Below are 27900 nucleotides of genomic sequence, written 5' to 3'. Positions count from 1 at the left end.
AATTACTGGGCCGGCAGGTGAGCATCGTACTGATTCTTCATCTGGCAGGCGGTGCATCAACAAACTGTTTTCTAATGGGGTTTCAGTGAACAAGCGTTTCAGAGAATTTCATTATAATTTAGGCCTGTAATGGGAACATATGATTCTGTCACAATTTCTTCTTACCCACCGTGAACGTGCATAACAAATGAAAAACCACTCATCAATTGCATCTAGAGAGTGTTTGGATGGAATTAAAACCATAATTTTAAAAATGTTTTTACAGCGTACGAAATAAATATGTAGATGAGTTTATCTCGTTTTACGAAAAAATGCTTCTAAGAACCGTTTTTGAGTGTTTCAAAACATCCTCTTGGTGCATGTTAAACAGTAAGGAGTGCTTAGGAAACAGGGCCTAAGAATCTCAACTGCTCTATGATGCAAACACATCTCCATTTTAGGCAAGTAATTTTGAATTTTGATCGACTGCTCTAAGATATTTTAGGTGGAAAAGGATATTCATTGTTTTTAATATTTTGTAAGCTATCTGACATTAAAACATACAAATAATGCCTCATAAGATAGAAAGACTCCTACATATTTCTGTAGTTTTGCGAAATTTGATGAACGGATGAGGAATGACCAGATCCAACGCTAGCAAAGCCCCTGTTGAAAATATTATGAAAAAATCAATTAAAAAGATGCACGTAAGATCCATATTCGCTTTTTAGGGGGGTAAAAAACCAGGAGCCCGTTTCTAAAACCCGTTGAACGAATCTCTGAGTGGAGAAGTTATCCCCAGAAACCACAGGCAACGATATTCTTATAATTTTTGGTAAAGCAAGGACCCTGCTTGGGGTATTGACACTTTGGAAAATTTATCCGAAGGAAGACGCCAAATTGGTAACAGGAACAAGCAACCCATAGAGCAACGAAGTCAAAGGAACCTGGAATATACTATATATTTTTTCTCAAGGAAGAGGCATTTGTTATTAAGACTTTTTGATAGTTTTTTTTTTTAATGAAACTCTAGTGCAATTTTATCAAACTAAAGTGTCGAATAACTGTTTCCGGTTACTGAAGGATATTGAATAACTCGAAACTATTTCAGAAAATGAGTGTTCCCGTATATGACTGATAAATAATAAAACTGGTTAAAGATCTATAGTTTATAGGAAAAATTAAGGAGTTCATTGAAATTCTTTTTATGAAGATAACCTAAATCAAAATACTGGTACTTTGTATATACAAAATTTACACAGTATTAATGCCTTTTATATATATAAATTCATCAAGTCATTCTCATCAACAAAATTTGTAATGAGAGATTTCTGTTTTCCTTTTTTATATTAATGAATGGGAATATTAAACAAAATTAGAAGCCTCTGGTTGATATTTCTGAGGAGTGAAACTCAGGCTGCCAGGCTTCAAAAGTCGCTATCAAACAGGTCCAATTTAGCGGCGTACGTGGGGCGTCCTCTTAAATTAGCTTTGATCCAATCTCTGGCTGAGGATAAAGAACTTTAAATAAACACATATCTTCATTTTTCACTGTGGAAAACGACTTCCACAATATGATACTATATGCCCGTCCCCCTTACGTAATACCATTCTTTCAACACCTGTCACGCACGCTTCACTCTCGTCCTTTTCCTCAGCTCCCCGATCCATCTTTCATCTCTCTCTCTTTTTTTTTTCTTTACCCCTATTTAGAGAAGTTTTAAAAATATTTTTATGATATACAAAATAAATATACAGAAAAATTTATCTCAATTTATAAAAAATATATTTAAAAACATTTTTCATACTTGCCAAACAGCCCTTGATCATTCTTTTTTCTTTTTTCTGCCCCCTGCAAGCATGATATTAGTGAGAACTCCAACAAAATAAAATTGACTTCAAATTCTGAGATATTCCACCCAACCCTCCCCCCTCCCAGAGCATAAAAGTCAAATTATCATAAATGACCGTGCCTGTTGCTGCCCCGACTTAACAATCCTTTTTATTTTGTTAATCAGGGTGACGTCCTTATTGCCATAACTTGCGCAATAAAAATTACCCACGCCCAACTATAAAATTAAGGGGCATATTATCTTTGGGGTCTGAGACACGTGTCTAAATCGCGTCACGGTGGCACAACTAGTTGTCACTAAACGGGAAGGGCGGTGAAGAAGGTGGGCTCTGTGGGGCTGACCCTTCACTTTTTCATTCGCCTCCAAATGTTCACCTCCTTATCTTTCATGCCATTCCCTTTTTCCCCACATTGATTTATTTTATACACAATTTTTTTTGGTGATCATATTCTTCAATGACAATAACATTGAAATTTGAGTTTTACGAGTTCCATAAACGACGGTTACAGTTAACTCATTTTTATATTTGATGGTGGCAATATAGAAAGGTTACAGTTAATGATCCTAATTATTTGAAATTCGACATTTATGTCTTCCTACTTAATTCCCACCGAGCCATGAAAGCCTACTAAGATTGACCCAAAGTCAGATTTGTTATTTGATGCTTGGCTCCATTCTCACTTTAAGGTCAAAAATCGAACGAGCTCTCATGTTAATCCACACGATTCAATCACAAGCCTCCATTTGCACAGATGGGGTCGATATGATCATTCTTTTAAGAATTTTAATTTTCAACACCGATTCACCTCTCTTTTCACATTGTAACTTGCTGGCTTACCCTCATATATTCCTACTAATAATTGAAGAATAGGGAACTCGTCTCTATTCTCAACATCGATTTTACCACTTTCCGTTTTTACAGATTTCACCGCTCCTTTTGTCCCCTCACCCCATGCTGGAAAACTCAACCTCATCGGAAAATACCGCAGCTCCCGTCCAGAACCGCCCCTCAGAGGACGGAGGTGGTAGCGGGCCTGACTCCGATGGCCTCAAAGAGCAGCGGGGGATCGTCGACCAGGAAGTTGACAGGAATTCCGCCGGTCACCGGTGGCCCCGAGAAGAGACACTGGCTTTGCTCAAGATAAGGTCTGAGATGGACATTGCTTTCAGGGACATGAGCCCCAAAGGTCCTCTTTGGCAACAGGTTTCGAGGTCAGTTCATTCTCTGAGTGATGCGAAATTAATTTCTGACATCTTTTTTCTGTTTTCTGCCAACAACCTTAACCTTATTCTGGTTTTAAAACATTTTTAAGAGTGCTATTTTGTTTCCATGATTCCCCCTTTTTTGGTCTTCTTGTCCACTAAAAAGCGTGGTCCAATTGGGGTAAAAGTGGGAGGGTGGGTATGTTTGGTTAGTACTAGTCTTATCAAATTAACATTATATCATCAGATACCAGCTGATAATCATATATATATAGTCCTTCTCTTGTTGAACAATTGAGGAGTGAGATGATTGAGTTTGGAAACCGTGCAGGAGATTGGCGGAGCTGGGATACCACAGGAGCGCAAAGAAATGTAAGGAGAAGTTCGAAAACATCTACAAGTACCACAGAAGGACCAAGGAAGGCCGTTGTGGCCGGCCCAACCGCAAGACCTATCGTTTCTTTGAGCAACTCGAAGCTCTTGACGCCCACCTACTCCTTCCACCTCCAACTTCAACAGAAAAGGACGACACGCCAAATACAACAACCTCCCTGGATGTTGTTCAACACGCCGTGCCCTGCTCTACTCTTTTCCCTAATGCAAATAGCAATTCCATCACTTCTTCTTCTAATGAAGAATCTGAGGATGCGCCGAAAAAGAAGGGCAAACTAACTAAGTTTTTCCAGGGATTGATGAAGGAAGTAATAGAGAAGCAAGAGGCTCTCCAAAAGAATTTAATGGAGGTTCTGGAAAAATGTGAGCAAGATCGAATTGCAAGGGAGGAAACATGGAGGGCGCAAGAACTAGCTCGGCTTGACAGGGAGCGTGAGCTCTTGGCTCAAGAAAGATCCACTGCCGCCGCCAAGGATGCCGCCTTGCTTGCCTTTCTGAAGAAGATAGCAGAACAATCAGCGTGCCCGGTGCAGCTGCCGGACAATGTTCCGGTTGACCGGAACCTCATTCCAGACGATATAGATAAGAACAAACAAGAAAAAGTCAACGGACGTTGTACTGTTAGCGTTACGGATAAGCAAGAATGTGGAAGTGTGGGAAATTTCATACAGATGAGCTCCTCCCGTTGGCCTAAAGAAGAAGTGGAAGCTCTGATTAGATTGAGGACGAACCTGGATGTGGAATATGAAGGAAATAATGGGCCTAAGGGATCCCTATGGGAAGAAATCTCTTCGGCAATGAAAAAGCACGGGTACGATCGCAGTGCCAAGAGATGCAAAGAGAAATGGGAGAACATAAACAAGTACTTTAAGAGGATGAAGCAGAAAAATAAGAGGAAGCCTGGGGATTCGAAGACATGCCCATATTTTCAACAGCTAGATGAACTATACAGCAAAAAACCTAGGAAGGCCCAAGAATCAACTGCTTCCGGGAACGAGTTGAAGGCGGAGGAGCTATTAATGCATATTATGAGTGGTCAAGAAGAGCGACAAGCATCTGAAGATGGCGACAGGGAGAAGACGAACCAGATTGAAGGAGATAAGGAAGATGTGGATCATATGGTGGACAATCATACTTCAACAACAATCATGGGTTGAAAAGGCCCTACATTTTTTAGATGAATTCTCTTCTCACGGCCATCGTGGGTTCTTGTAGTTTTAAAATGATGATCAAACGTGGGTCATGATCATGAACTAGGCTAATTAGCCCCGAACAAGAGTTTGGTTTATTCTGGCCTCAGCGTCAGATATAGGTCTTCTTTGCAGAACACATGCGAGCCAATCTCACTGATGCTGCCAAGGCACATTACATTTTCTTCGTTTTTTTTGTTCCTCATGAATACGATGCACGTAGCACATGCATATAGAAAGAGAGTTTTGTCTATGTGCGAAATAAAATCATTGGGTTTGTTAATTTTACTATAGTTTAATAGCTTTTGTCCTTTAAAGTTTGTAAACCCCGTGTGTGCTAAAGTGGGAAAATGGTTGGATCTGTCTGGTCGTGACAATAAACAAAGACATACATGATGAACTGTAATGATCATGACGGTGCATTTTTTTTTTTCCCTGTTCCCTTGAAAAAGTAGCGAAATTAATGATCGAATCACGCGTTTTTCTATCAGTTTTATTTCTCGTATGTCATCAGTAGCTTGGACACTGTTTCTTCTGGGCATAGAAATACGAAGCAGCAAACTCAACCAGTTCAAAACTCAGCTGACGTGGATAGTATGCCAGTTGCAGAACTAATCATTCCAAGCCCAATCAAAATCTAAGAAAGGTCAAAGTTCAGGTGGTTGTCAAATGATTCTGAGTCAATAATAAGCTTCTCTGAATTTCTTACTCCAATAATTTCTGCAATAAAGCCAAACAAGAAAATTTTGATTAGTTTATAAGATTGCTGGTGCTCTGATCAAAACCTCTGTTTCGCCGTTGATCTGTTTAATACTTTAATCTAATACTTTTGGACAGCTTGCAAAATTTGGTTCTGAAGTCGGTCATAATAGCTGATATATATCGTTCTGATTGTTAAACTGAATCGTAGAATGATGTATCTTGTGTGTATGAGATGAGAACTATTTATGTCAATCTGAGCTGGTTCATAAGAAACTTGGACACAAAAATTGACATGTGAAACGGTAATGTTGACTTCAACTAGGTGTATTATTTCCTGTTCTTAATATAAAAACTAGTTTAATTTTTAATTTCTTTTTAAATATAAAATTCCAATCTAATTTTTTTCTTTTATTTATTTATTTCTTTAAAAATAATCTTTGTAATAATTACACATGTTAAAAGTTTAATTAAATTATAATTTTAACTAATATATGATTAACAAAGATATTTTAAAAAAGACAATACTTTATTATTACAAATAACTAACTTAAAAGAAATCTTCGAATTGTACTGCAATCTCTGGGGTTATCATCTCATGCCGTGTTCCAAATGACGTGACCCTGTAATTTGAAATTCGAAGGAGAGAGGGGAAAAAAAAACAGAGAAAGAAAAAGCAAAAGCAAAAGCAATGAGGTGTAGATTCAATGATTGTATGCTTGTTTAGCATCTGGAACGATCAACCAGTGATAATAAGTTGGGTTAGTGGCCAATTATTAGGGATCTAGAATTGTTTAGTAGGGCCCCTCCATTCATTGTCCAGCAAATTAGTCAATAATAAAATCATGTGAGTTGATGAGGACAAAACAAGGTCCTGTCACTTGCCTCCAAATAATATCTAATCAGCTCATCTTTATTTTTTTTTTTTTTTTGAGTTTTCTTCCCGAGAGATTTGAGACCCGTACTTGGTTTGGTTTTGTTTTTGTTCTTTTTTAAATTAGAGTACTTGGTTCTGTTTACTCCTCATGTCTATATTTTAATTCAGTTGAGGCATCATTTTATTCAACATATTAATTTTTTACGTATGAAAATAATATATTTTCTCGTATTAACAATACTATTTATATTTATGACTTTCGAATATTATAATTTATTATAAATTTTATATTTAACTAGGTCACAAGCCCCAAGTTCCACTTGGAGTCTGAAAACAAGTTGAATTATTACAAACTTGTCGACAATACAGTTATGAATTCCGGCTTCATATGAAGTTACATTGAGTGCGTGGGGTTGAGAACTTGAGATGGGCGAAAATACAAGAGCCAAAGTTATCAATTTTTGTCGAGGGAAAGAAAATTTCCACTTTTTATTTGAAAAACGACAATAAGGCTCCTTGAAATGACTCACAAACCGATCATTATGCATCGAATTCAATGAACTTTAAAAAGGCATGCCATAAGCTGAGCTGTTTTTGTCCTGCCCTTGCTCACTCGTACTCCTTCATTACAATCCATGAATGATTGAATGATTTTGATCAAGTATGGCTTAATTTGGTTGGTCCCGGCTTTTCATGGCCTTAATTGAATTGCCCATTAAAGAACAGACTCAACAGAAACAGAGTCCAATTCTAGCCTGGGCTCATCTTCATGCGGGTCAGCTCTGCTGTCACCGTGTGCACTTGATGCTGCGGTTTTGATCGCCAATTTTTTCTTAATATCTTGCTTCAAATTTAAATTTCAGTTCATAACCAGATATTAAAATACAACTGTGCATCCCACACATCACTCATCAATATTGAATTAATGATTCGTTATCAGTTTTTATTCATTGGCCATTAATTGCTTTGGCCGTGCTAATTCCTTACTAATCAACACTCGAATGTCGCACTTGCAACTTCAAACATTTTACTACTAGTATTTCAATTTCAATGCACCCAGTGGGATTTGGTAGAAATAACTCAGTAGTAAGGTTCTTTCTTGTGGTTGAGAGGAGCAAAGTTGCAGTGTGCGTCCATGGCGGACCATGACATTCAGCAGCAACAGCGTCAGCACCCATCAGGAGCAGGTATCTCTAAAGGGACGGCTCTGCAAGCATTGAACACCATAATCCAGCTTCATTTCGAGAAGACCATGGAGAAGAAGCGAGCCATAGACCTTCAAAAGAAGCAGCTTCACAAACTGTTTCAGATTTTCTTCATCTTCTTGACTCTGGTGCTCTTGGCCCACACTAACTCGCCTCGCCTCCAATGCCGCCATTGCTGGATCCCCATCACCCTCCTCTCCCTCGCCCACCTCATCTTCTACGTCTCCGTGGCCCAGACCTTGAGATGCATCAATGGCTTCAAGTACCAGAGGCGCTGCCACAAGCTCACTCTAGGACTGGCCACGGACAAGCTCAGAGAGATCAAGACCAAGATGGCTGCTAATGTGGACGCTGATGAGTACGAGGAGGAGCTCGAGATTCAGTACCAGGAGCCCCCGGAAAGCTATTTTGCTAAGTTCAAGAGGAACTGGGCTCTTCATTTCGGCTTCTTAATCCTCACCTACGCCTTCATGGTCTCTTCCTCTGTTTTTCTCCTCTGTTTTTGATTATTCTGCGCTCATGTTTCAATTAATCGGGTATTAAGCATCTAATTCTGTTGTTAGATGTACAAAGTATATTGTAAGATTCCACAATTGAATTTTCTAGCCAGCATCAACTCTGAAATCAATTCTCGTTTGCCGTTATCGTTCATCAATCACCCCTTCAATTTTGTAGGGAAAATTATTCCTGGGTCTCATGAGTGTTCTCTCCTTTTGCCAAAGGGGCAAAAAAAAAAAGAGTTTCTTCAGGCCGTTCTCTCTCATGGGAGGAATCATATCTGTCGCTGATTTTTAAAACGGCTAAAAGTATAGACGAAATCCGTAATAATGGGAGTGCGAGTTCCCACATCATCTTATCAAGCGCACGTTAATCTGCTGTTCTCTTGACTTCTAATTAAACGCCGTAGACTACAAGGAATATAATTAAGTTCATGTTCGTGCAGTCGACAAGCATTTTCAAGACATGGTCATGTGAAGTGACAATTCCATGATAGCCTTCTACCCGATTGTAAGCACCATAACTGAAATAACCAAAATGTAATACCCCGAACAAATTAAACATTACACGTGAGAGAGTCAGAGTGTCCAAAAGGTCAATTGTAGGCCGTGAATCTGCAGTAACTAGAATGATTATCAAACCGTGAATCTGCAGTAGTTAGAATGATCATCAACTCCGTTAATGAAAATAAGTAAACTCCGGTAGAGAGAGAGAGAGAGAGAGAGAGAATAAGTAAATAACTGTGTCTCCCTTCATTTTTCTCGTAATAGTAATACAGCTCAGACACACCCAACTCTTCCTTCAACAATGCGGGTTCAAAATCTTGATTTAGTTATCAATAAAAACAAAATGTAAATAATTAAATATGTTGGTCCACCTCTGACGGACATCATTATTGAATTGGAAACTGACAGCTTCAGAACCAGAACGTGCCCCAGCTGTCACCTAAGCTGGGGAAAGAGCCCTGCATAATGACTTGTATGCATCAAGACACATTTTGAATTTTTCCTCCGCCACCGCCTGCAATCATAAAAAGTTAATGAGCCAAAATGTGATCAGATGCCGCGGGTTTCTAAAACGAAGAAACATATGAACAAAATAACAGCTTGAACAGGAAAAAAAAAAGTTAAATTATCATATGGGTGAACAACAATTTTGCAACCATAAAAAAAGTTTAAGCCAGGTGATCTAACGCTCTAACTAAACTAACAACCTAACACATCAGACATCACCGTATGTTAGCGTCGTAACCCAGCACATAATGTTATCACATACATCAGGTTGAGCGTATTGAAGAGTCAGAAATATCAAACAGAGATACTTCAAACTCACCTGAGAAGAGCCTTGATGCTTATCAGGATGCCATTTTAAAGCCGACAGCCGGAAACTACAAGGCCAAAAAATGATATCAGATGTTTGCAGCACGTGTGTGGGCTGCGTGATATTGCCTCTAGTTTAATTTCAGAGGGACAAAACATTAGACAACTTACGCATTTTTAACATCCTCGAGCTTTAGAGGGCCTGTTGAAGGCAGACCAAGGACAGTTCTCTCCAACTGTGATCCTACATAACACGAATCTTCGCAGTCGTCATCAGACTCAGCATCACTTGCGCTTTTCCACTTCCTAGTTCTACTGTTTGTCCAGTTTGAATGTTCCCTCCATTCAAAGCCAGAGGTTGAATACTCACTGGACGACCTCGCCCAGTTTCTAAAGGACCAGGTGTAGCATCTATTACCGAATGTAGCTTGGAAAGTTGTCTCAGAATCAAAATCAAAGTCCTCAGAGAAAGCCGCTCTTTTGATTTTTCCTGAATTTGCATCGGATATCGACTGTTAAGAAAGTGAACGAAACACCCAACTTTTTTTAGGACTTTGTGAATTGTGAGTGCTTATCCTGTTTAACGATGCTAATTGGCTATCGAATATTTTATTTATTTATTTAAAAAAATCCATCTGAGATCACATTGTTTACTTGTGTGCAATGTAGTTGTCATTTGCTTACAGTAAGTACGTACCAAAAGTTCAGAAAAATTGCAGCTATGCTGACTAATCTCTGTATGGAGTGGACACAAAAGAACTCACGCTTTACTTTCTTCTTTGATTTTCCAGACTGCTGGCGGGACTTTGCTTGGTGTTTATTGTGACAGCTTTCCGAATCACAATCTTGATCTCCATAGAAATTGCGGTCTCCAAATCTCCATGTTTCTTGACTCTAGGTAAAAACGTAAAACGACACATGTAAAAGACAGGAACAATTTCTATTACATATAAATGTTGAGACGGATAAGGCAATAAGCTCCTGCATAAAAAAATATTCAAATGCATGGAAAAGGAAGACGCATGTGTTTCATCTTTCAACATCAGAGAATGGAGAGATCACTAACAACTATACGTCATTGGTGAAAAAATTAGATGATTTCACAGCAACTGTTCATGGCATACAAGGAAGAAAGGTCTTGCTATATAGCTAAGTCAGATCAATTGCAAATTTTTAGTCTCAGAATCTACTTTCGGCGAAAAGATTCAATATGTAATCCAAGCAACACATTTATATTCCTATCTTCTCGCATTTTTCATCCTATGAGCCGCTAGTCATGTGGGTAAGAATTAAGATTCAAATTTTCACCTAATATGAAATGTTTTCTTCAAAATTAGCTCTTCCTAGCATTTGTACACCCTTCCTCTTCAATCAACGACGCCATAACAGAAGCGAACAATATAACAGAAGGTTTTCTGAACATTGAATGGCAAGGGTTCTATTCATGACTGAGATATGAATAGCATACCTCAAATGGAAATTTAGAAGACCCACTTCTGTGAAGGAGATCTTTCAGAGCTTTCTTTGCATCAGCCCGCTTTTGGCGTATGACATATTTGACATAACTCTGAAGTCAACATTTAAAGCATCAGAAATAGTTTGCATAAGTATATATTATGGCCGAAACATTAAACAGCCACAAAATTTTGCATGTGAATAAATTAGAGACAATATTAAATCGAACCTATATCCAATCATTGCTGCACTTCTCAGTGACTAATTCCAGAGCTCAATAATCACAGAGAAGTAAACAAGAAAAAAAAAAAATCCCAATAGACAGATGCATGGGAGACAACAGCACAAGAGAGACTGGAAGAAATATCCAATGGCTAAAGTTGACGGGAGTTTCTTTCTTTCAAGTACTGACTCTGCATGATCACAACGAAAAGCAAACAAGGAGAAAGTAAAGCTTGGAACCCTTCACCTACAGATGCTGCGCTCTGTCCACTTGTTCATACTTCAGATATGAAAAAAGCCTTATGCTTTCACGAATTTTCTACAAAAATCATAATGACTACTGAGGGGATTTTAAAAAGGACAGACAAAGGGAAGCTGAAAAAGAAGAACTACGGGGACAGAGTAACTACCAGAACCAAATTATTTAAAAAGAGGTAAGGGATATGTGTGCTATTGGTCAAATCTGCTTTGGTACTAAGAACAATGCATTGGTTTGCATAAGTCTGTATGTTTCATTACTGCAGAAATCATAACACGGTGTACCTTTTAGAGTGGCGCTTCATGGTAAATGATATATCTAAAAAGTTAATTTTAACGGGATCATACAATTCATATAACCCACATGACTTAGTGTGACAAGGTTTGTTGTTTTTATTGCTGGTAAAGCTAAAATAATTAAGCAAGGACACACTCCAGTAACAGATACATAAAACAACAGCTCCCAGCATGAAATGTCAATGAATAAATAATCACAAGGATTCCCAAAGGTATGCGCTGAAAAGCATACCTTGGATGGTTGTTGTGCCCCTCTTATTGCCTACAGAAACATTGTATTGTCACATAATGGTAAAGGGTTAAGGCTATTCATAAACAATTTCAAACAACGCGATTACAAGAAGAGGAAAAAGAAGAAAACAATGAAGCCAGTGGGTTCAGTTACAGAAGCCAACCCTTGCAACAAGCCGTCGTCCAAGAAAATATGAGCAGCTAAACAATGCAAACTTTAAAAGCACGATGGACAGCTAATCACTTTCAAAGTTGCAATTAACTTTTAGTCTATTGAGAACACAAATATTTCATTCCGAAGCGAAAGATAAAAACTGGGGGTTATAAATTAGTTTACTTTAGCTCATACGAAGGACTTCAGCCTACTTCAAGGTCAATACACGATAATCAGGGAAACTGCGAACAACTGGTGGCTTATAAATTAGTTTACTTCAGCTCGTACGAAGGACTTCAGCCTACTTCAAGTTCAATACACAATATAGTCAGGGAAACTGCGGGCAACAGGTGGTTTATAAATTAGTTTACTTCAGCTCAATCGAGGGACTTCAGCCTACTTCAAGTTCACTACGCAATATTATCAGGGAAACTGGGAATACGCATTTTATATGAAAGTACTCCCATTTTTAACATTTTTAATGAGATAATCTACTCTAACTTCACCTACATCTTAATCTCTCCGAAAGGTTTCCCCTTTCCTGACGAGTTTTCCCCTTTGGCTCCAGCTAGAGCAGCAAATGAATCTCAGACAAGGGGACAGGCCATCAGAACAATATCAAGAATAAGATTAGTGGGCCTTAACAAATATAAGCAAACCAAGTTCCCTTGTAAAAGGAAGATCCAAAATACAGACGCTCGAGAAAAACGATTCCCTTTCGCGTGGGAGAGAGAGAGGAGAGAGAGAGAGTTGATCGACGGAACCGCTATTGTCTTCAGGGACAGCACATTTCGCCACCGGGGGATTTGCATACCGAAAGAGATGCAAGGCCTTCTCCGGGGCAAACTTGTCATGGCCACATCTGTCCAAGGAGGAGGGGGATCATGCAACGGTGTCGTTATGGGAAAATACGAAGTTTTTCACAGAAACTTTTTATAATTTTGTTAGAGAGAGAGAGAGAGAGAGAGAGATTATAATTTTTTATTTTTTATATAAACTTTTGAAAATAATCAAAATATTAAAAAATATATCTTTCATTATTTTTTCAACATGCTTTGAATAACATGTGCAGCCAAGCATAAAATAATTTTATTTTTCTAAAATCTCTATACAATAAATAACTTTTTACAGTCTTTAAGACATCTAAACTGACATATTTTTAAGTTAAAAAAATAGGCACTGATACTGAAGTTTTTAATTTATAAGGCAGGTTAAAGTTGTTGGGTGTCAAAAATCAAAATACGTAGCCAACTGGGTATTACATAGAGTAATTGGGCCACCAGAGAGAAAGCGGGCTTTTGGATCAACTGGGCCCTTCTTTGTTCATATGCATAGGCTTCTAGGCCATCAAGATCCGACAATGGGTCCCAGAATTTGATTGGGACGCATGGAGCACGCGTGAAAATACGTTGACCAGACCATGAGCTTAAAATTATGGAAAAAGCTCAAATGAGAAGTACGTAACCCTTCTTTTTTTTTTTGTTGGTTTCTTCATCATTTTATCCCCAAAATGAGCTTAAGCAATGCATACTTAGGAGTGAATCAAAATACGTAGCCAACTGGGTATTACATAGAGTAATTGGGCCACCAACATGAAAAGAAAAGCGGGCTTTTGGATCAACTGGGCCCTTCTTTGTTCATATGCATAGGCTTCTAGGCCATCAAGATCCGACAATGGGTCCCAGAATTTGATTGGGACGCATGGAGCACGCGTGAAAATACGTTGACCAGACCATGAGCTTAAAATTATGGAAAAGCTCAAATGAGAAGTACGTAACACTTTTTTTTTTTTTGGGTTTCTTCATCATTTTATCCCCAAAATGAGCTTAAGCAATGCATACTTAGGAGGTATTTGGATAAGATCAAAATCATGGTTTCAAAAGTATTTTTACAATATACGAAATAAATATGTGGAGGAATTTGTCTCGATTTGCAGAAAAGTACTTCTGAAAAGTGATTATTAGGGTATCCAAACACCTTCTCAACATCAGAATTTGTTAACCTCTGATATGGTATGTAGTCTACTATCATGTTAAGATGTGGTATAATTTGAGGAAAACATTTTAGAAAATTAACTTATGATAATATAATTAAAAGAACACCCTAACACATTTTTTATTTCAATTTTTTTGCCAGAAAAAGTCAACTTTATTAATCATTATTTCAAAATTTCAATATGTCGTATTTGCCGTCCAGTCATGTGGCGTTGTGGATAAAACCTTCTTTGGTTAAGGTTGGACAAGGCTACAGAAACACCGAATTTAAAACTTTAGATATTAAAAATATTTGTAAATGCTAATACGTTAATTTTATCTTTTTAAATAGCAGTAGTTCGGAACAAAAAATATTTGTGACTAGTAGCGTTAGGATTAAAGAAATGAAAATAGTTAGAATTTTATATACAAGCAGAGAATGAAACGTACATTTTTATCATGTAAAATTCATACGTGTGCGCGTGTATATGTACATTATATTTTTTTTGACATGCTTCGCCTTTACCTAGAAAACAAAAGAAGCTGGCGCGTCCATCCAGTATGTGAATAAAAAAGTTAAATTCGTGATCTCATATTTAGAAAAGATTTAGAGTAATGTTCAGTGTTATTGGGGGGCAGAAACTCCTACTATGTATCTAATCACGTTGCCTTGTAACCAGAGAATTAGTAACGAATGGATACATGAATATTGTAACATTTTTAGGAGCAGTTATGGGAATATCTGGTACAAGGATGAGGAAAAAAGTCTTAACTAGGTTAGAGTGAACAAGCTTCGTTTTGTTTGATTCACATTGAATATTCTTCCAGCACCTAACTCGTACCAGCCAACAGATCAACAGACGGCCTACTCTCCGCGGCAAGCAGTGGCCAGCACTATGGTCCGTTTATTTATAAATGAGGGGGTTATGCATGAATAATAAACACTCCAACGCTCATGAATTAAAAGAAAAAAAAAACAAAAAGGCTCCGGAAGGCCGTTTGGTTATCGGAAAGGATGGGAGTAGAACGGAGAATAAATAAAGAATTTTAAAAATAAAGTATAAAAGAGGTCAGCAGGATTTAATTTATTGATGATTTAATACAAAATTAATTAAATAATTTTTTTAGTTTGATACAAGAGGAACAGGAACTCTAATATTGTCTGTACGTACATGCTAAATGTTATCGAGAGATGAATAATAAAATATATGACAAAAATGAGCTAAAGGGAAGTATGGAGGGAGGTGATGATAATGGGGAACACGTTGTGAATACAACTAAGGAGGCGTATATTGCTGGCCTTCACTAATGCTGAGATGACTCGTGTCATGGAGCCATGCTCTCGTCTCACTCATTTCTCTCTTCCCTTTTCTTATCTGTTTTGTTTGTTTTCAGAGCTTCCCTGCCTACAATTGTTGGTGGGATTATAATATAAGTGGATCCCAGGATCTGCGAAATTCGGTGAAACTGAGGCACACTTTCTTCAAATATTCCATCACCTCTTTCCTGGTCGCTTGTATTTTTAGGTTTTGATTTCGGCCCCGGAATTCCGTAATTTGCGGAGAAAATGGCTTTAAAGTCAATCAGATTATTTTACTGCGGCCCCACCGCCCACAACTATTAGATTCACTCACTCGCTGAATCTAGGACATAACAATACTATTTCTGATTTTAATTACAAGATCCTATTTATGGTGTATAAACATGATTTTATAATTAGAATAGGAGGTGGTATATCACAACAAAGAATGAATTTTTGTCAAAAAAAAAAAACACAAAGGATGAGGTGAAAATGGTGTCGATCCCAGATTAACATACGTACGCGGTATTAACGAGGATGCCGTCCTGGCCGCCTACTTTGCTGTTATGTGATCATCGAGTCTACAAACTAATCCCGCCCGCTGGGTTCCACCTCCACCCTGTACGCATTCCCAACTCCTTCCTTCCCCTATAAAATTCTATATTCTCCCACTTAGTTGACCAAATAATATTGTACTCGTATCATATTATAAGTATGATATATTTTAATCCACATAATACATTGCAAGAACACAGCAAGAAGAATGTTATCTCGTTGATAAAGAATGTATCTGTTATGCCCCATCGGTTGCTCATCCTTACTCCCACGGGGAGAGTGGATGGCACGCACACTCCCAAGAGCACGATGTATAGGAGCCAAAACCAACAGCACTCTGATTAATATATTTATATTTATTTTTATTTAAAAAAGAGAGAGGAGTAAATGATTGAAGAGATTGCCATGTTTTGTTCGCCCCCCCCAGACAACAGCTTCAACTGTTGTTATAAATTCCATCCATAAATCCCCAAACTCTGGCCTCCTCTCTCCCCTCTCCCTCAGAAAATTGAAGAAGCAGATGGGAGGCTGCGCCACCAAGCCCAGAGTGTTGAAGGCCGATGATTCCCCATTCAATTTCCTTTAACAAAAAGGAGCCACAGGGATTCAAAATCCCTTCCCCGTCAAGAAAAAGCTTCTGCATGAATCCAAAAGCTACATCCTTCTGTAGTTCCACTGGCCTTTTAGAAAAAAATTTGATTACTCGGAGGGACAATTAGGTTGGGTATAGGTGACTAAGCCACGTATCTTTAAGTTGAAACCTTTACTTTACTGTGAGATGTTTGGATAGAAATTAAATTATATTTTTAAAAGTAATTTTACGATATATAAAATAAATGTACAGAAAAATTTATCTACGCTACGGGCTATTTTTAAGCAGAAAGATTTATCTTGTGTGTGCGGATTTATTATTTTGTTGGAACGGAGAATAAGGCAGTGAGAGCTTGTGTGAAACAGTACGACAAGATTCCGTGGGAGTGGAAGGCATCAAAAAACATTATGGTGGCAATTTTATAAAACAAGACAAATTTCTCAGCCTATTTATTTTGCATTTATTCGTAAAACTATTTTTTAAAATTATGATTTAGATTAGAAACCAACCCCCTTACGTGAAAGGAGAAACACCCCATTGATGAAAAACCAAAGCCTGCGATTATTATTTGGAGGGCCCAATACTTTTATCACACCTGCTTTCCCTTTTTAAATTTTTCATGCGCATGTGCTTCATGAATGAGCTTTTTCGCGCAATTTCTCATAATCAGTGTGTCGATCCGTAGAGTAAGCAACATCCTTGATGATGGCGTCCGAAAAAGAACGTACCAGGGATGTCTCGCAACACGACACTATGTCCGGCATTTTATTATTTTGTTACATCATGTTTTGGAGTGGCGTCAAATTAATTATGGAAACCACGCTTACGAGGTTGGTCCCTCTGGACGTCTGATTTTTTAAAATCCCTTTTTTTGGGTTTGGTTTTTAATGTGTCAGAATGAAGATGGGAAGGTAACTCCAGAAAATGAGAAGGTCGCTGTCTCGGCGGTGGGGACGGCGACACAGGAAAAGCCAGAAGCCAAGAAGCCTCCAGAGGAAACCAAAAGCAGCGAGCCGATCAAAGAGGAGTCTCGAGAGGTGAAGGAGGACAAACCTTCAGGACAAAGTCAGAGTCAAAGTCAAAGCAGTGAGGTAATCAAAGAAGAATCTGCAGACGTGGTGGAGGAGAGACCTTCAGGGGAAACTGAAAGCAATGAGGTCATTAAAGGAGAGTCAGGGGAATCTGAAACTGAAAACAAGAAGGTGATCAAAGGAGAACCCGCGGACATGGCGGTGGGGAAAATCTCAGGGGCAACTGAAACGGAAAGCAATGAGGTCATTAAAAGAGATTCAGGAGAATCCGAAACTGAAAGTAAAAAGTTAACCAGAGGAGAATCCGCGGAAGTGGAGGAGAAAATCTCAGGGGAAACCGAAACGGAAAGCAATGAGGTAATTAAACGAGAACCTGTAGATGTGATGGCGGAGAAAATTTCGAGGGAAACCGAAACGGAAAGCAATGAGATAATGAAAGGAGAATCCGCAGAGGTAGTAATGGTGGAGAAGATTTCAAGGGAAACTGAAATGAAAGAAGAAACGACAGAGGTAACGGTGGAGAAAATTTCAAGGGAAACTGAAGCTGACAGCAGCGAGGCAGCGAAAGGAGAATCCTCAGAGAGTGAAAGCAATGAGGTAAGGAAAGAGGAATGTTCAGAGGAAAATGAGAACAAGGACCCGGCAGAGGAGGGAAAAGAAGATCAAAAGAAGGGCGGGGTAGAGGAAGGGCAGGAGAAGCGTTCAGGGGAAGGTGAGAGCAATGACACAGCGAAACAAGAAAGTCGCGGGAGTGAAGTGGAAGAAGGCGCTGAGAAGGTAATTCGAGTTGTGGAGGAAGCGCCACCGGCCAGGGAAGAGGAGAAAAGTCAGAGCGCAGCGGAGGAAGCCAAGCCAGCCCATTAATTTTATTAAACCCCACCATACGCAAAAGCCTCGAGAATCCTAGGCTTCGTGGGCCCTTGCCCCTTCCACCCTCTCTTCTTTTTTTCGCCCCATTTTGGTTCTGCGTGCTTTTGAATTACTCTTTATTTCTTTCTCCTTTTTTTTTTTTTGAAAAAAATAGCGCCGGTCGTGCTTTGGCGTCTGGATTGTAATAATGTTATGGGATTTAATCTATGTCGATATTTTATAGTGTCTTGTTACTTATATATGCTATGTATGCCCCCGTAATTTTTTCCTGATGACCTGCGTATTTCCTATTTTATTATGATTAACATCAATGAAAATATGGCTACAATCATTCAGGAGTAAGGAATATAATGCAAAATGAGTACCAAGTTAGCAGAAAGATGCTTTGTTTGGTTGGGGAGCAAAATATGTAAGTTCATAAACACTTGTGAAAATTGCAACTGCAAAAGACAGGTATCCTATTGAAAAACGATGTAGAAGAAAATTTCGGAATTGAATAATGTATGTATACTTAATAATAGTAGAAGCTGTGTCTGATATATTACTACCTTCGCTCCTAATTGTCAAATTTCATTTGTTAGTTGATGAATGAGATCTTATAATTAGAAAAAATAATAATATTTACTAGCAATATATATCTGGCAAAGCCAAGCTGGCGACAGCGCGGGCACATAAGGCAGTGGCTGTAACATTCTACGAGTGTAGGGTCAGCATTCCTTTGACCTTATCGGAATATTACTATATATGCTAAGAAATATGCTTTGGATCGTGATGATAGCTGCATCATTGATTCTTGATGAGAAAGCTGGTAGGGTAATATGTGTTGAATTCCACATCATTTATTAATTTTGTGATTGCTCACCAGTTTTGCAGCCTTCCTACATTCTCAATATGCAAAAAGAATTAGAATCTATATAAGCATCGCATATCCCATGACTGGTCACGGATTAATTAATTTCCATTTCTTTCTACACAAAATTTTCAAAAGCTCTCCTGCTTAATTTCTTGTGGCAATAAAAATCATGTATTACCTCCTTGATATAAGAGCTAGTTGACTAATTTGAACAGATTAAAAAAGTAAATTAAGCTAGTTATTTGTAATAAATAGGTGTTGTTTTCCGTAAAATATTCTTACTAATTAAGTTTATTCGTTAAAACTACTATTATTAGATTGATTATTTTGAAAGAAAAAAAGAATAAATATAAGAAACAAAATAGATTGGGATCTCATATTAGAACTAAAATAAAAATCAAATAAAATTTTATATTAAGAAGCTACGTAGTACGTTTTATCTGGCTTTATACATGTATTATCCTTTCGCCAAATGAAAAGAAATGAAGGAGGTTTTTAATATCATGCGACCAGAAGGCCCAGAGACACAGAGAGAGAAAGTAGAGCTCATATTCCCCGGTCAATGTGTACAGCTCATGATGATTCGACGTGTACTGTCTATTTGGCAAGACCACCTTGTCATACGTAATGAGAATATGTTATATAAAAATATATACTCCTCCGGTCCTTAATATAGGACCCATTTAACTAATTTGATTAGATTAAGGAAGTTAGGTAAGTTAGTTAATTATAAAAATTGTGACATGTTTTTCCTAAAATACCGTAATCATCTTTCTTAATACCCCTCTCTATCTTCTACTTGATTATGGTTGATGGAGTATCCATAGGGGTAATTAAGAGAAAATTGATAAATATGATAAATGGGTCTTATATTTAGGACCAAAACCAACTTAGCAATTGGGTCTTATATTAAGGACCGGAGGAGTATTTATTTATATATATATGGTTACAATCAGATCAGGTTGTTGCGACCTTTTGAATCCAAATACAAACTAAGTAAGATGAAACATAAAAAAATTGCTAAATCAACGACAAAATAAAACTGACTAAAATTGTATACAAATTAAGGCGAGAATTTGAAGGGCTTTCACTTGAGATGCCTCCATGTCAAATGACTTGCCTGTACTACATGAGCTTCACCAGGCATGACGGCGACAGAACTCGGCGATAATATTCCAAATTCGCCCCTTTGAGAGAAAACCACAGTACATTTTCTGCCCAGGTAGGGTTTTTGGATCGATACATGTACATTTACACACATACAGGTCCGGCGGCCGGCCCCGCCGTTGTAGTACGATCACACACCGATGCCACCTCTAAGTCACGTGAGGCTTTGGGCATTTGCTCTCTGCTCTTTCCCCACAGCACACTGTATAGTCCTATCACCAATATCAACCCTCCTAATAGGCTGCAAATTAAAACAAAACCAATCATTGCGGCAAACATATTTACATTTTAATGACAAAAACCCAAAACATTGCTGAAGCCCTTTATTAATTAGTTGGTTAATTACCTCCCTAAACTCATGACCTCGCCTAACAGAATTGCTGATGAGAAAATGGTGATGATGAGAGCCAGCGGAGTCGACATGGACAAAAACACTGGTCCTTTCTTCTCTATAACCCATGCTTGCATGTAAAATGTCACCCCCGTCACCACTATTCCCTATATATATTACGCCAAAGTTAATCAATTTATATACATATATGTGGAGACCAGTCACAAGGAAAACTGATGATTAAGAGTTTAATTAGCGAGAAAGCAGAGAGAGTGAGAGGATACTTACGCAGTAAGCCACGGCAAGGAGTCGGACATTCCAACCCAGCTTCCATTGCTGAACGTCCCTTTCTACGGCAAAGGCGATGGCAAAAGACTGAATTGAGCTTAAGAAGCACTGCAGGGTTGTGATGAGCAACTTTGAAGGGTACCCTTTTATGACAAAGGCCTGCTTTTAATTACCACCAAAAATGCCATTAGTAAAGCTGATATCTACATTTGTGATGTGTGAAATATGAGAAGATCAATCATATAAAAGTTGAAAGGAAAATAAAGATGACCTGAAGTACGAGCCATAGCCCCCAACAGGTGTTGGAGAGGAGCATGAGGAAGCAACCCTTTATCCAGGTGCCAGATGGAACACCGTGCTGTGCTTGTGCATTAGAATGAGAATACCCCAAAAGGTGATGATGCCCCAAAAGTTGCCAGTGAGGTCCTTTGTAAAAGGCAAGGATTGCCGCACCACCCAAACATGCCACTATACCCACCAACTTTGCAACCCCAGGTGCTGTTTTCACTTTCAGACTTTCAATCCTGTTGAGGGGAAAAAAAAACAAAGAAAGAAAGAAGATTGCCATTAAGCATTTCTCTCCACTCAACACTCAGAGAAAACACCTCATTTCACACAACGTGTTCTTTTTTCAAGCAATATAATTTCCAGACACGTGAACATATATAACGTGTGGTGCCTGAGTAGTGCGTCTTTTGGAAGAAATTAAAGAGTTGTCGAGTTTTATTAAGGATGCCCAATTATGTAATAATATGTTCACGTGAGGAGCAAGGCACGGGATTTTTCAAGATCTTCTGTTGAACTTTTTTTTTAGCTGAAAGATCTTCTGTTGAACTTATTGTCCAAAAGTTCCACTGCATGACTGCTAGTTTCCAAAATCATGTGTAACTTGTACCCAAAAAAAAAACATGTGTAGCTTGAAATGAGCCAAGGTTTTGTTCTATTCAGACATGTCCATGAATCATATTGGACCTCCGCGATCGTACCACTGGTCCAATCTGGAACTTATGGGGCACAAGATAAAACACTGATCTGCTCTGGACAGAAAAATTTTGACCTTGTCAGAATTAACATACCGAGATTACTTCTACTCCAAGGACCCAGGCTAACATGAAATCTGGTACCAATTTACTTGCATTAAACATATTATTTTCCAAATTTGGTTAAAATGTACATGACTTTTTTTTCCCCCCCATAAGTGGTCATGAAATTCCACACGGCTAGCGAGCTAGTATGTGGAGTTGTTTTAGTTTTTTTCCCTTTAAAAAAATATTGATAAAAATAATAGTTAGGGTGAATTTCACTCAGCAAGTTAACGGCTCATTATAGGCATCGATGCATATATAAGATTCTCAATCTGTTGTTGGAGATCTAAGAGTTGTTAAAACTCCAAACTAATGTTACTTGTCTTAGTTGAGTAAAGTTTAAATGCTTATCAGAGTTTTGTTAGAACTAGGCACGGCTTCCCAATTTAAAAAACACTCGAGGGATGCTTAACAAAATCCTCTCATTCATAACAGAATCTAAATCGACACTCAAATAAGTTCTATTCTTACTTTTAAGAGTACTGATTGATGCATGTATAGAACACAAACATGTGCAGTAATTAACTTTCTCTACTATTCAGAATCTGATTGGACTTTAATGCAGCATAATAGTTAACACACAAGTGTGTGTTTTTAATTCCTTCTGAACATGGCTAAGTATTTAGACTTTCGATTTCGTAGTGGGTGATAAATCACGTCCGGAGACATGAAAACCTTTAGTGATGGGACTCATGTTACGAGTTCACAACCCTTTATGTTATGATCCCTCGTAATTGATCGGCAATCGAGATATGTATGGTCCTCAAGTCGAACTTGTTGGGAGCACGATTCGTGAATATATTAATTCTTATTATAAGAAAAATAGAAGATGAAAAAAATATAATTTTGCATGAGATGTATGACTATATATACGTGTGTGTTAGGATGCGATCAAGTGCGAGGTGATATATACATATACCTGAGGAGAAGGGCCAAGAAAAAAGTGATGACGGGAAGGCAGTTAGTAGTAGCAGCAGCTAAAGTTGCAGACGTGTAAATAAGGGCAATCCCATAAATGTCCAAGCTCATGGTTATCCTGAAATTTGGAGTCACCTTCACAGATTAGAAAACAAACCAAAACGTAAAATAATAATAATCAAAGCAATAAATCAGGAAAATGTCACGTAAAACTTTAAGACCTATTTTAAGCTATATATGTCATGAATAGTCCTCCTTAGTTGGTCTCAATACGATCTGACAGGGAAACGACTAATCACACAAAAAATTAACACACGAACCGAACATTACCCCAAGAACGAAAGAAAGAATATCTTGCAGAAGGTCACGAATGGCAGAGGCGGTGCAGTTTTCCTGCAATCAAAGAATTGAAGTGATTAAGCGAGAAACTCCATGAGAAGAAGATAGGTAGCTGATGAGGGTGATGAAGTGGTAGAGAGGGAGACACAAACCGTTCGAAGAAGAAAGCGAACGGGGCGAGGAAGACAGTGGCAGCGGCCTGTCTGTAGAAGACGAAGATGAAATTGTTCATGCCGTGGTCGAAGGCAGCTTTGGAGAGAAGGAACATGCCGGCATAAATTGCTTGAACTATGAGGACAACCAGATAGGGCTTATTTGCTTCCATTGGTGAGGGTTCAGAGTACTAGGGATGAGTGTGGGAGAGGAATGAGAATGGAGAGTTATGGTTGAAGCGTAAGAGAAGGAGCACACATGGTCCGGCTTTTATGGGCAATTAAAGGGTCAAGTTGGAGAAGGACAGCGGCGTGTGTGTGGTGAAGATGATGACCTGCTTTTCATGTCGGGGTCCACCACCATCACCTCCCTCTACGCGCCTCTTCATCTTCCTCCTCTTCTTCATTCATTATATTGTCCCCATGCACTCTTCTTTTTCCTCACTCATTCAATCTTCTTTCTCACTAACTCGTCCATGAATCCCACTCTCAATTTGCAACTACTTCTTCTTTCTCTTCCTTTTTTTTTCCCAATAAATTTTGCATATGATCCTAAAGTAATCTTTAAAGACTCTGGTAAAGAAAAAAAAAATCTTTAAAGGGGGAGTCAAAATCATGTTATTACCCAACGCTGCGCGTTTATTTCTGCTACTGTTTCCCCTAACTAATTAATTTCTATTGCCCACGTTGTTTTTAACTTTCCGTCACGTGGCCTGCCTCCTTTTCCTTCCAATTATTAATTAGTCCTTCGCTACAGGTCGAAGGGCCAAAAAGAAGTCTTTGTAGGCAAGACTGAAAATAGTATTTTAAAAAAATTTGATTATAGTATTTTAAGAAAAACATATCATATTTTCTATAATTAGCTAACTTATTTAATTTTTTTAATTTAATCAAATTAGTTAAATAGGTCTCATATTAAAGACCGGAAGAGTATGATATTTTTTCAGCCTTGTTTGGTTCCATTTGGATTTCTTCTTGACACTTCTAATTTAATTTACTTGTTAATTTTATTTCAAATTTTAAAATTTTATCTCTTTATTTTATGACCTCAAATTTTCTTTCCCGTCCAATAATTTTATTTTTGATCTAGTTAATTAGACTACTTAATTTTATCTCATGTTAATTTTCTTTCAGTCTATTAATTAATTCGTATACTAGCTCATCATTAAATAGATCAATAAACATAATAACACTTAAAACAAAGGTAGGAGAGAAATGTAATTCAGATCAGAAATGCAATTAAATCTCAGCATTTAATTTGTGTGTTGGTTTCGGTGGATGGGGAAAAGGATAAATTATACTCCCTCCGTTCCTTATTATAAGAGACATTTGATGCTTATGTCATGTTTCTATTTATAAGAGACACTTACAAGTTGTCTCTACTTTTTTGTGTTGATTTACTATTTTACCCATATTTATTATTCTTCAACTCACATTCTCTCTCCCTCCCACTTCTCTTTCTTTTAATAATTTAATTGTTCTCTCTCATGCTTTCTCTTCTTATTAATGAGGGCATTTTTGAAAAAAAAATTATATTTTTTACACATTAATTGTTCTTAACTAATTTTAACTGTTTTTTTTATCAACGTACTTCGGTTATTTGTCTCTTATAATAAGGAACGGAGGGAGTATTATCTTATAAACATAAAACACATGCAGGATAGGGAGCGAGGACGCAGGGTGACTTCCAATTCAACTAATTAAAAAGTATTTATTGAAAGGGACAAAATGGAGAACACGTACAACGGCAGAGACCAGGAGTACATATATACTCTGTATAATATTAAAGGCATGGCCCTCTGGTTGGAAAGTTTAACTAATTAACTTGAGAATAAATGGCGGGGAAGCCGCAAAACGTACAGCGCGTAATACTGCTATAATGACTTTCTTGGGTTATCCTTATGGAGTGAAATTAAAATACCAGGTGTTAAAGGCATCTTTTTCCTTAAAATATTCCCTCAGGAACATATGGTATCTTAAACTATCTATGAAGTGATGTAAACTGTTGCTATGTTTTTTTCCAGTTCCGAATTATAACCAGGTCCAAATCCCCTCAGAATTCCTTCCTCTCATCTTACTCTCAGAATCCTCTAATGGATCAAAAAATGGATAATTCAGACTTAATATTTTTAAAAACAAATATCTACCTTCTCTCTCATATTTATATAATACTACCTCCGATCATTAACATAAAACCTTGTTTAAGTTTTATTTTGGTTCTAAATATAAGACACCAATTCATTTTGTCTCTTATATTTATGTATTTTTTTCCAAGATAGTCTTTCTAATAATAGTAATTCTAGCCAATATACTTGATTAGCAATGATATTTAGAAAGACAACATATGTCTATTACAAATAACTAACTTAACTTATTTTTTTAATCTCTTCAAATTATTCAACTAGTTCTTATAATTAGGACCGGAAGTAGTATTATAATAATAGTCTTGTAAAATATTGGATTTGAACAATCCATTTTTTGGTCGAATGATGGAAATGGAATTCCGAGAATAAAAGGAGAAAGATGGATCCCCTTCCATTAAAACCATGCCTTGCTAGAAAAGGCTCCCTCGTTCATTAAATTTGCTGACCAATAACCTTAACTTGAATATCGGCGCTCAAGTGTTTTTCATGATATGATTGAAATTAATTTATCTTTGATCCACGCACTCCTCTACGTATACCGGTGATGCGCCGTATTTTTATATTTATACTCCGTGTATAGAGACTCCGGGTTTTTAATTCTATTTTAAAAACTTTAGTTTACTCCCTAAATATGAAGAGAGAGTTTGCTATGTAATTAATAATGGATTAAATACCAAATCAACTCGCCATTCTTGCACCTTAAGCATGTGGGGTTCTATGTCCTCCTTTCTCTCTGTTAGCGAGATGTTAAAATTGAACGAAATAACTGTTCCAAAAAAGAGTTGATGAACGAAATATGCCATGCGTTGTATATTATAACATGTTTTCAAATCTCGCGGCCTTATCTCCTGCATTTCTGCAAGGGACTATTATTTCCACAACCCCTGACTACCAGGTCACACGATGACAAGTTACCTCTTCCATCAATAAAAATGAATAATTTTTTTTAAAGAAAATCTATCAAAACATGCTTTAACTGAGGTTCTAAAGAGATTGATATAATTCATTCACATTACTTTATGGTTTTCAATATGGGATCCACTATGGTGACGTCGAGCTTTATCTTTTTTTAAATATTTAGGTATTAGGTAATTGCTTGGGTTGGGTTTGCTTTAACTTTTCGCCTCCATTTTAATTTGCTTAATCAATCCCAGTACATAATAATGGGGCATCCTGGAAACAAACACCTTTAAACTGTAGAATGTGGATCATAGTCAGTGAGTCATTCTTTTTAGGAGAGCATCCTTAATCCTTTAGCAAACCCCTCCACGTCCCCAAAACTTGTGAGAATTCATCATTTGCTTAGCAATCATGCAGCAACCTTTATTTTTCACCAAAAGGAAGGTTTTTTTCCTCAAGACTGATCCCCATGCGGCAAAAAAGAAAGAGAGATGGATCCTTTATCTTCTCCGTCCAAGTGGCAACCTTTCTGTAAGGGATTATCTATATTTCGCTGAAAATAATAATGTTGTGATTTTGGCTTCTCTCTCTGTGCCCAGTCTAAATTGGAGTGCCGTAGTCATTTTCTGATGATCACGATGTGACCTTTGCACATGAAAGCAGAACCCAAGGAGTAGAGGAGAGATAGCTGTATCAGAGAAAAAGTAATAACAAGCTGCTTTCCATGCAGATTAGCCTCAAGATTGATTTCCCAATCCTTCAATCCTATTGCGACATTTCAAGGCAGAAAGACCGTCAAACAAATCGCTGCCCTGGACCATTCCTGATTTCTCTTTTCCGCGAACTTGATCTAAGGGCCCCCAACTCTTAAAGGGCCCTCCAATATAAATATTTATGCATATCTGGTCTGTCGCTATTTTGTTTTCTGCACATTGAAACGCTGTTTTTATTATTCCTGCATGGGGAGGGCACTCTTTTAAACTTGAAAACCAATCAAAAGGCTTTAGTTCATTGCATCCCATGATAATAAAAATAGACTTTCCATAATTATTTCCTATTCAACCGACGTTTAAAACCAGAACAGGGAATCCTATACATGACCTTTTTTCCTTTTTTTAATATGGAATGGGAAACAGGTAATGCTCGATCAGCATCTGAAACAGATACGGAAGCCAACCATTTTGTACTCTTGAAAAGAATCAGAGTGTCGCAAAAATTGCACATTGAGCACATGATGTATTATGTGTTCAAATTAGGAAGAAAGACGCTCCTTAAAATCATTCTTATTTTTTATTCTTCTACGGAAGTTCCTCCCTCGCTATTGGTTTATAAAAATTTTTCACTATCGTATGAGCTCTTATACTTTATAATGAAGTTGTCAGCGTCACCATTAACCAAGGGATGAAAGAAAGTAAACGGTAAGAATGAAATGGCTGGTCAGTCACAATCATATGGCAAAAATCTCTAATGTTGAGCAACGACAAGCGCGTGATTAGAAAGCGAGAAATCCCATTAAGTATATTAGTCACTCTTAATCGCCAATGCAATGCCCACTAACCAAAACCTGAT

The 27900-nt window shown here is 37.7% G+C and overlaps 5 protein-coding genes across 5 annotated transcripts; 3 read left to right on the top strand and 2 right to left on the bottom strand.

Annotated features, from left to right (window-relative positions):
- Positions 1–2541: 2541 nt before the first annotated feature.
- LOC114723933 (trihelix transcription factor GTL1-like) lies at positions 2542–4935 on the top strand. Its single transcript, XM_028910183.1, has 2 exons — positions 2542–3044; positions 3367–4935. Exons 1-2 carry the CDS (start codon positions 2785–2787, stop codon positions 4583–4585), a joined length of 1479 nt encoding a protein of 492 aa, XP_028766016.1. The 5' UTR covers positions 2542–2784; the 3' UTR covers positions 4586–4935.
- Positions 4936–7181: 2246 nt separating this feature from the next.
- Positions 7182–8458, top strand: LOC114723936 (uncharacterized). Its single transcript, XM_028910187.1, has one exon. The coding sequence runs from the start codon at positions 7330–7332 to the stop codon at positions 7903–7905; it is 576 nt and encodes a 191-aa protein (XP_028766020.1). The 5' UTR covers positions 7182–7329; the 3' UTR covers positions 7906–8458.
- Positions 8459–8618: 160 nt separating this feature from the next.
- On the bottom strand, positions 8619–17017 carry LOC114723921 (uncharacterized). The gene is made up of 7 exons (XM_028910170.1): positions 16982–17017; positions 11681–11710; positions 10685–10783; positions 9981–10110; positions 9388–9706; positions 9230–9284; positions 8619–8917 (listed from the first exon to the last, which is right to left on the bottom strand). Exons 1-7 carry the CDS (start codon positions 17015–17017, stop codon positions 8843–8845), a joined length of 744 nt encoding a protein of 247 aa, XP_028766003.1. The 3' UTR covers positions 8619–8842.
- Positions 17018–17113: 96 nt separating this feature from the next.
- LOC114723935 (sodium/potassium/calcium exchanger 1) lies at positions 17114–18393 on the top strand. The gene has a single exon (XM_028910186.1). It carries the CDS (start codon positions 17141–17143, stop codon positions 18146–18148), a length of 1008 nt encoding a protein of 335 aa, XP_028766019.1. The 5' UTR covers positions 17114–17140; the 3' UTR covers positions 18149–18393.
- Positions 18394–19940: 1547 nt separating this feature from the next.
- LOC114723934 (WAT1-related protein At5g64700) lies at positions 19941–23488 on the bottom strand. Its single transcript, XM_028910185.1, has 7 exons — positions 23288–23488; positions 23127–23189; positions 22798–22914; positions 21065–21317; positions 20794–20952; positions 20521–20672; positions 19941–20415 (listed from the first exon to the last, which is right to left on the bottom strand). Exons 1-7 carry the CDS (start codon positions 23458–23460, stop codon positions 20259–20261), a joined length of 1074 nt encoding a protein of 357 aa, XP_028766018.1. The 5' UTR covers positions 23461–23488; the 3' UTR covers positions 19941–20258.
- Between the last annotated feature and the right edge of the window lie 4412 nt (positions 23489–27900).

Source organism: Neltuma alba, unplaced genomic scaffold (genome assembly GCF_004799145.2).
Source record: "Neltuma alba isolate B1F8T4 unplaced genomic scaffold, ASM479914v2 tig00012163_pilon, whole genome shotgun sequence".
Taxonomy (NCBI): Eukaryota; Viridiplantae; Streptophyta; class Magnoliopsida; order Fabales; family Fabaceae; genus Neltuma; species Neltuma alba.
Note: the sequence above shows the minus strand (reverse complement) of the source record. Positions and strands in the feature narration are given on the sequence as shown.

Coding starts and splice junctions, on each gene's coding strand:
- LOC114723921 (XM_028910170.1), bottom strand. CDS start 17,017: ATGCCGGACATAGTGTCGTGTTGCGAGACATCCCTG. Junction 11,711..16,981: donor CGTGTTGCGAGACATCCCTG/GTACGTTCTTTT, acceptor ATGTTTCTGTAG/GCAATAAGAGGGGCACAACA. Junction 10,784..11,680: donor GGGCACAACAACCATCCAAG/GTATGCTTTTCA, acceptor TGTTGACTTCAG/AGTTATGTCAAATATGTCAT.
- LOC114723934 (XM_028910185.1), bottom strand. CDS start 23,460: ATGGAAGCAAATAAGCCCTATCTGGTTGTCCTCATAGTTCAAGCAATT. Junction 22,915..23,126: donor TTCTTTCTTTCGTTCTTGGG/GTAATGTTCGGT, acceptor TCCAAATTTCAG/GATAACCATGAGCTTGGACA. Junction 20,953..21,064: donor GGCTATGGCTCGTACTTCAG/GTCATCTTTATT, acceptor AATTAAAAGCAG/GCCTTTGTCATAAAAGGGTA.
- LOC114723933 (XM_028910183.1), top strand. CDS start 2,785: ATGCTGGAAAACTCAACCTCATCGGAAAATACCGCAGCTCCCGTCCAG. Junction 3,045..3,366: donor CTTTGGCAACAGGTTTCGAG/GTCAGTTCATTC, acceptor GAAACCGTGCAG/GAGATTGGCGGAGCTGGGAT.
- LOC114723936 (XM_028910187.1), top strand. CDS start 7,330: ATGGCGGACCATGACATTCAGCAGCAACAGCGTCAGCACCCATCAGGA.
- LOC114723935 (XM_028910186.1), top strand. CDS start 17,141: ATGTGTCAGAATGAAGATGGGAAGGTAACTCCAGAAAATGAGAAGGTC.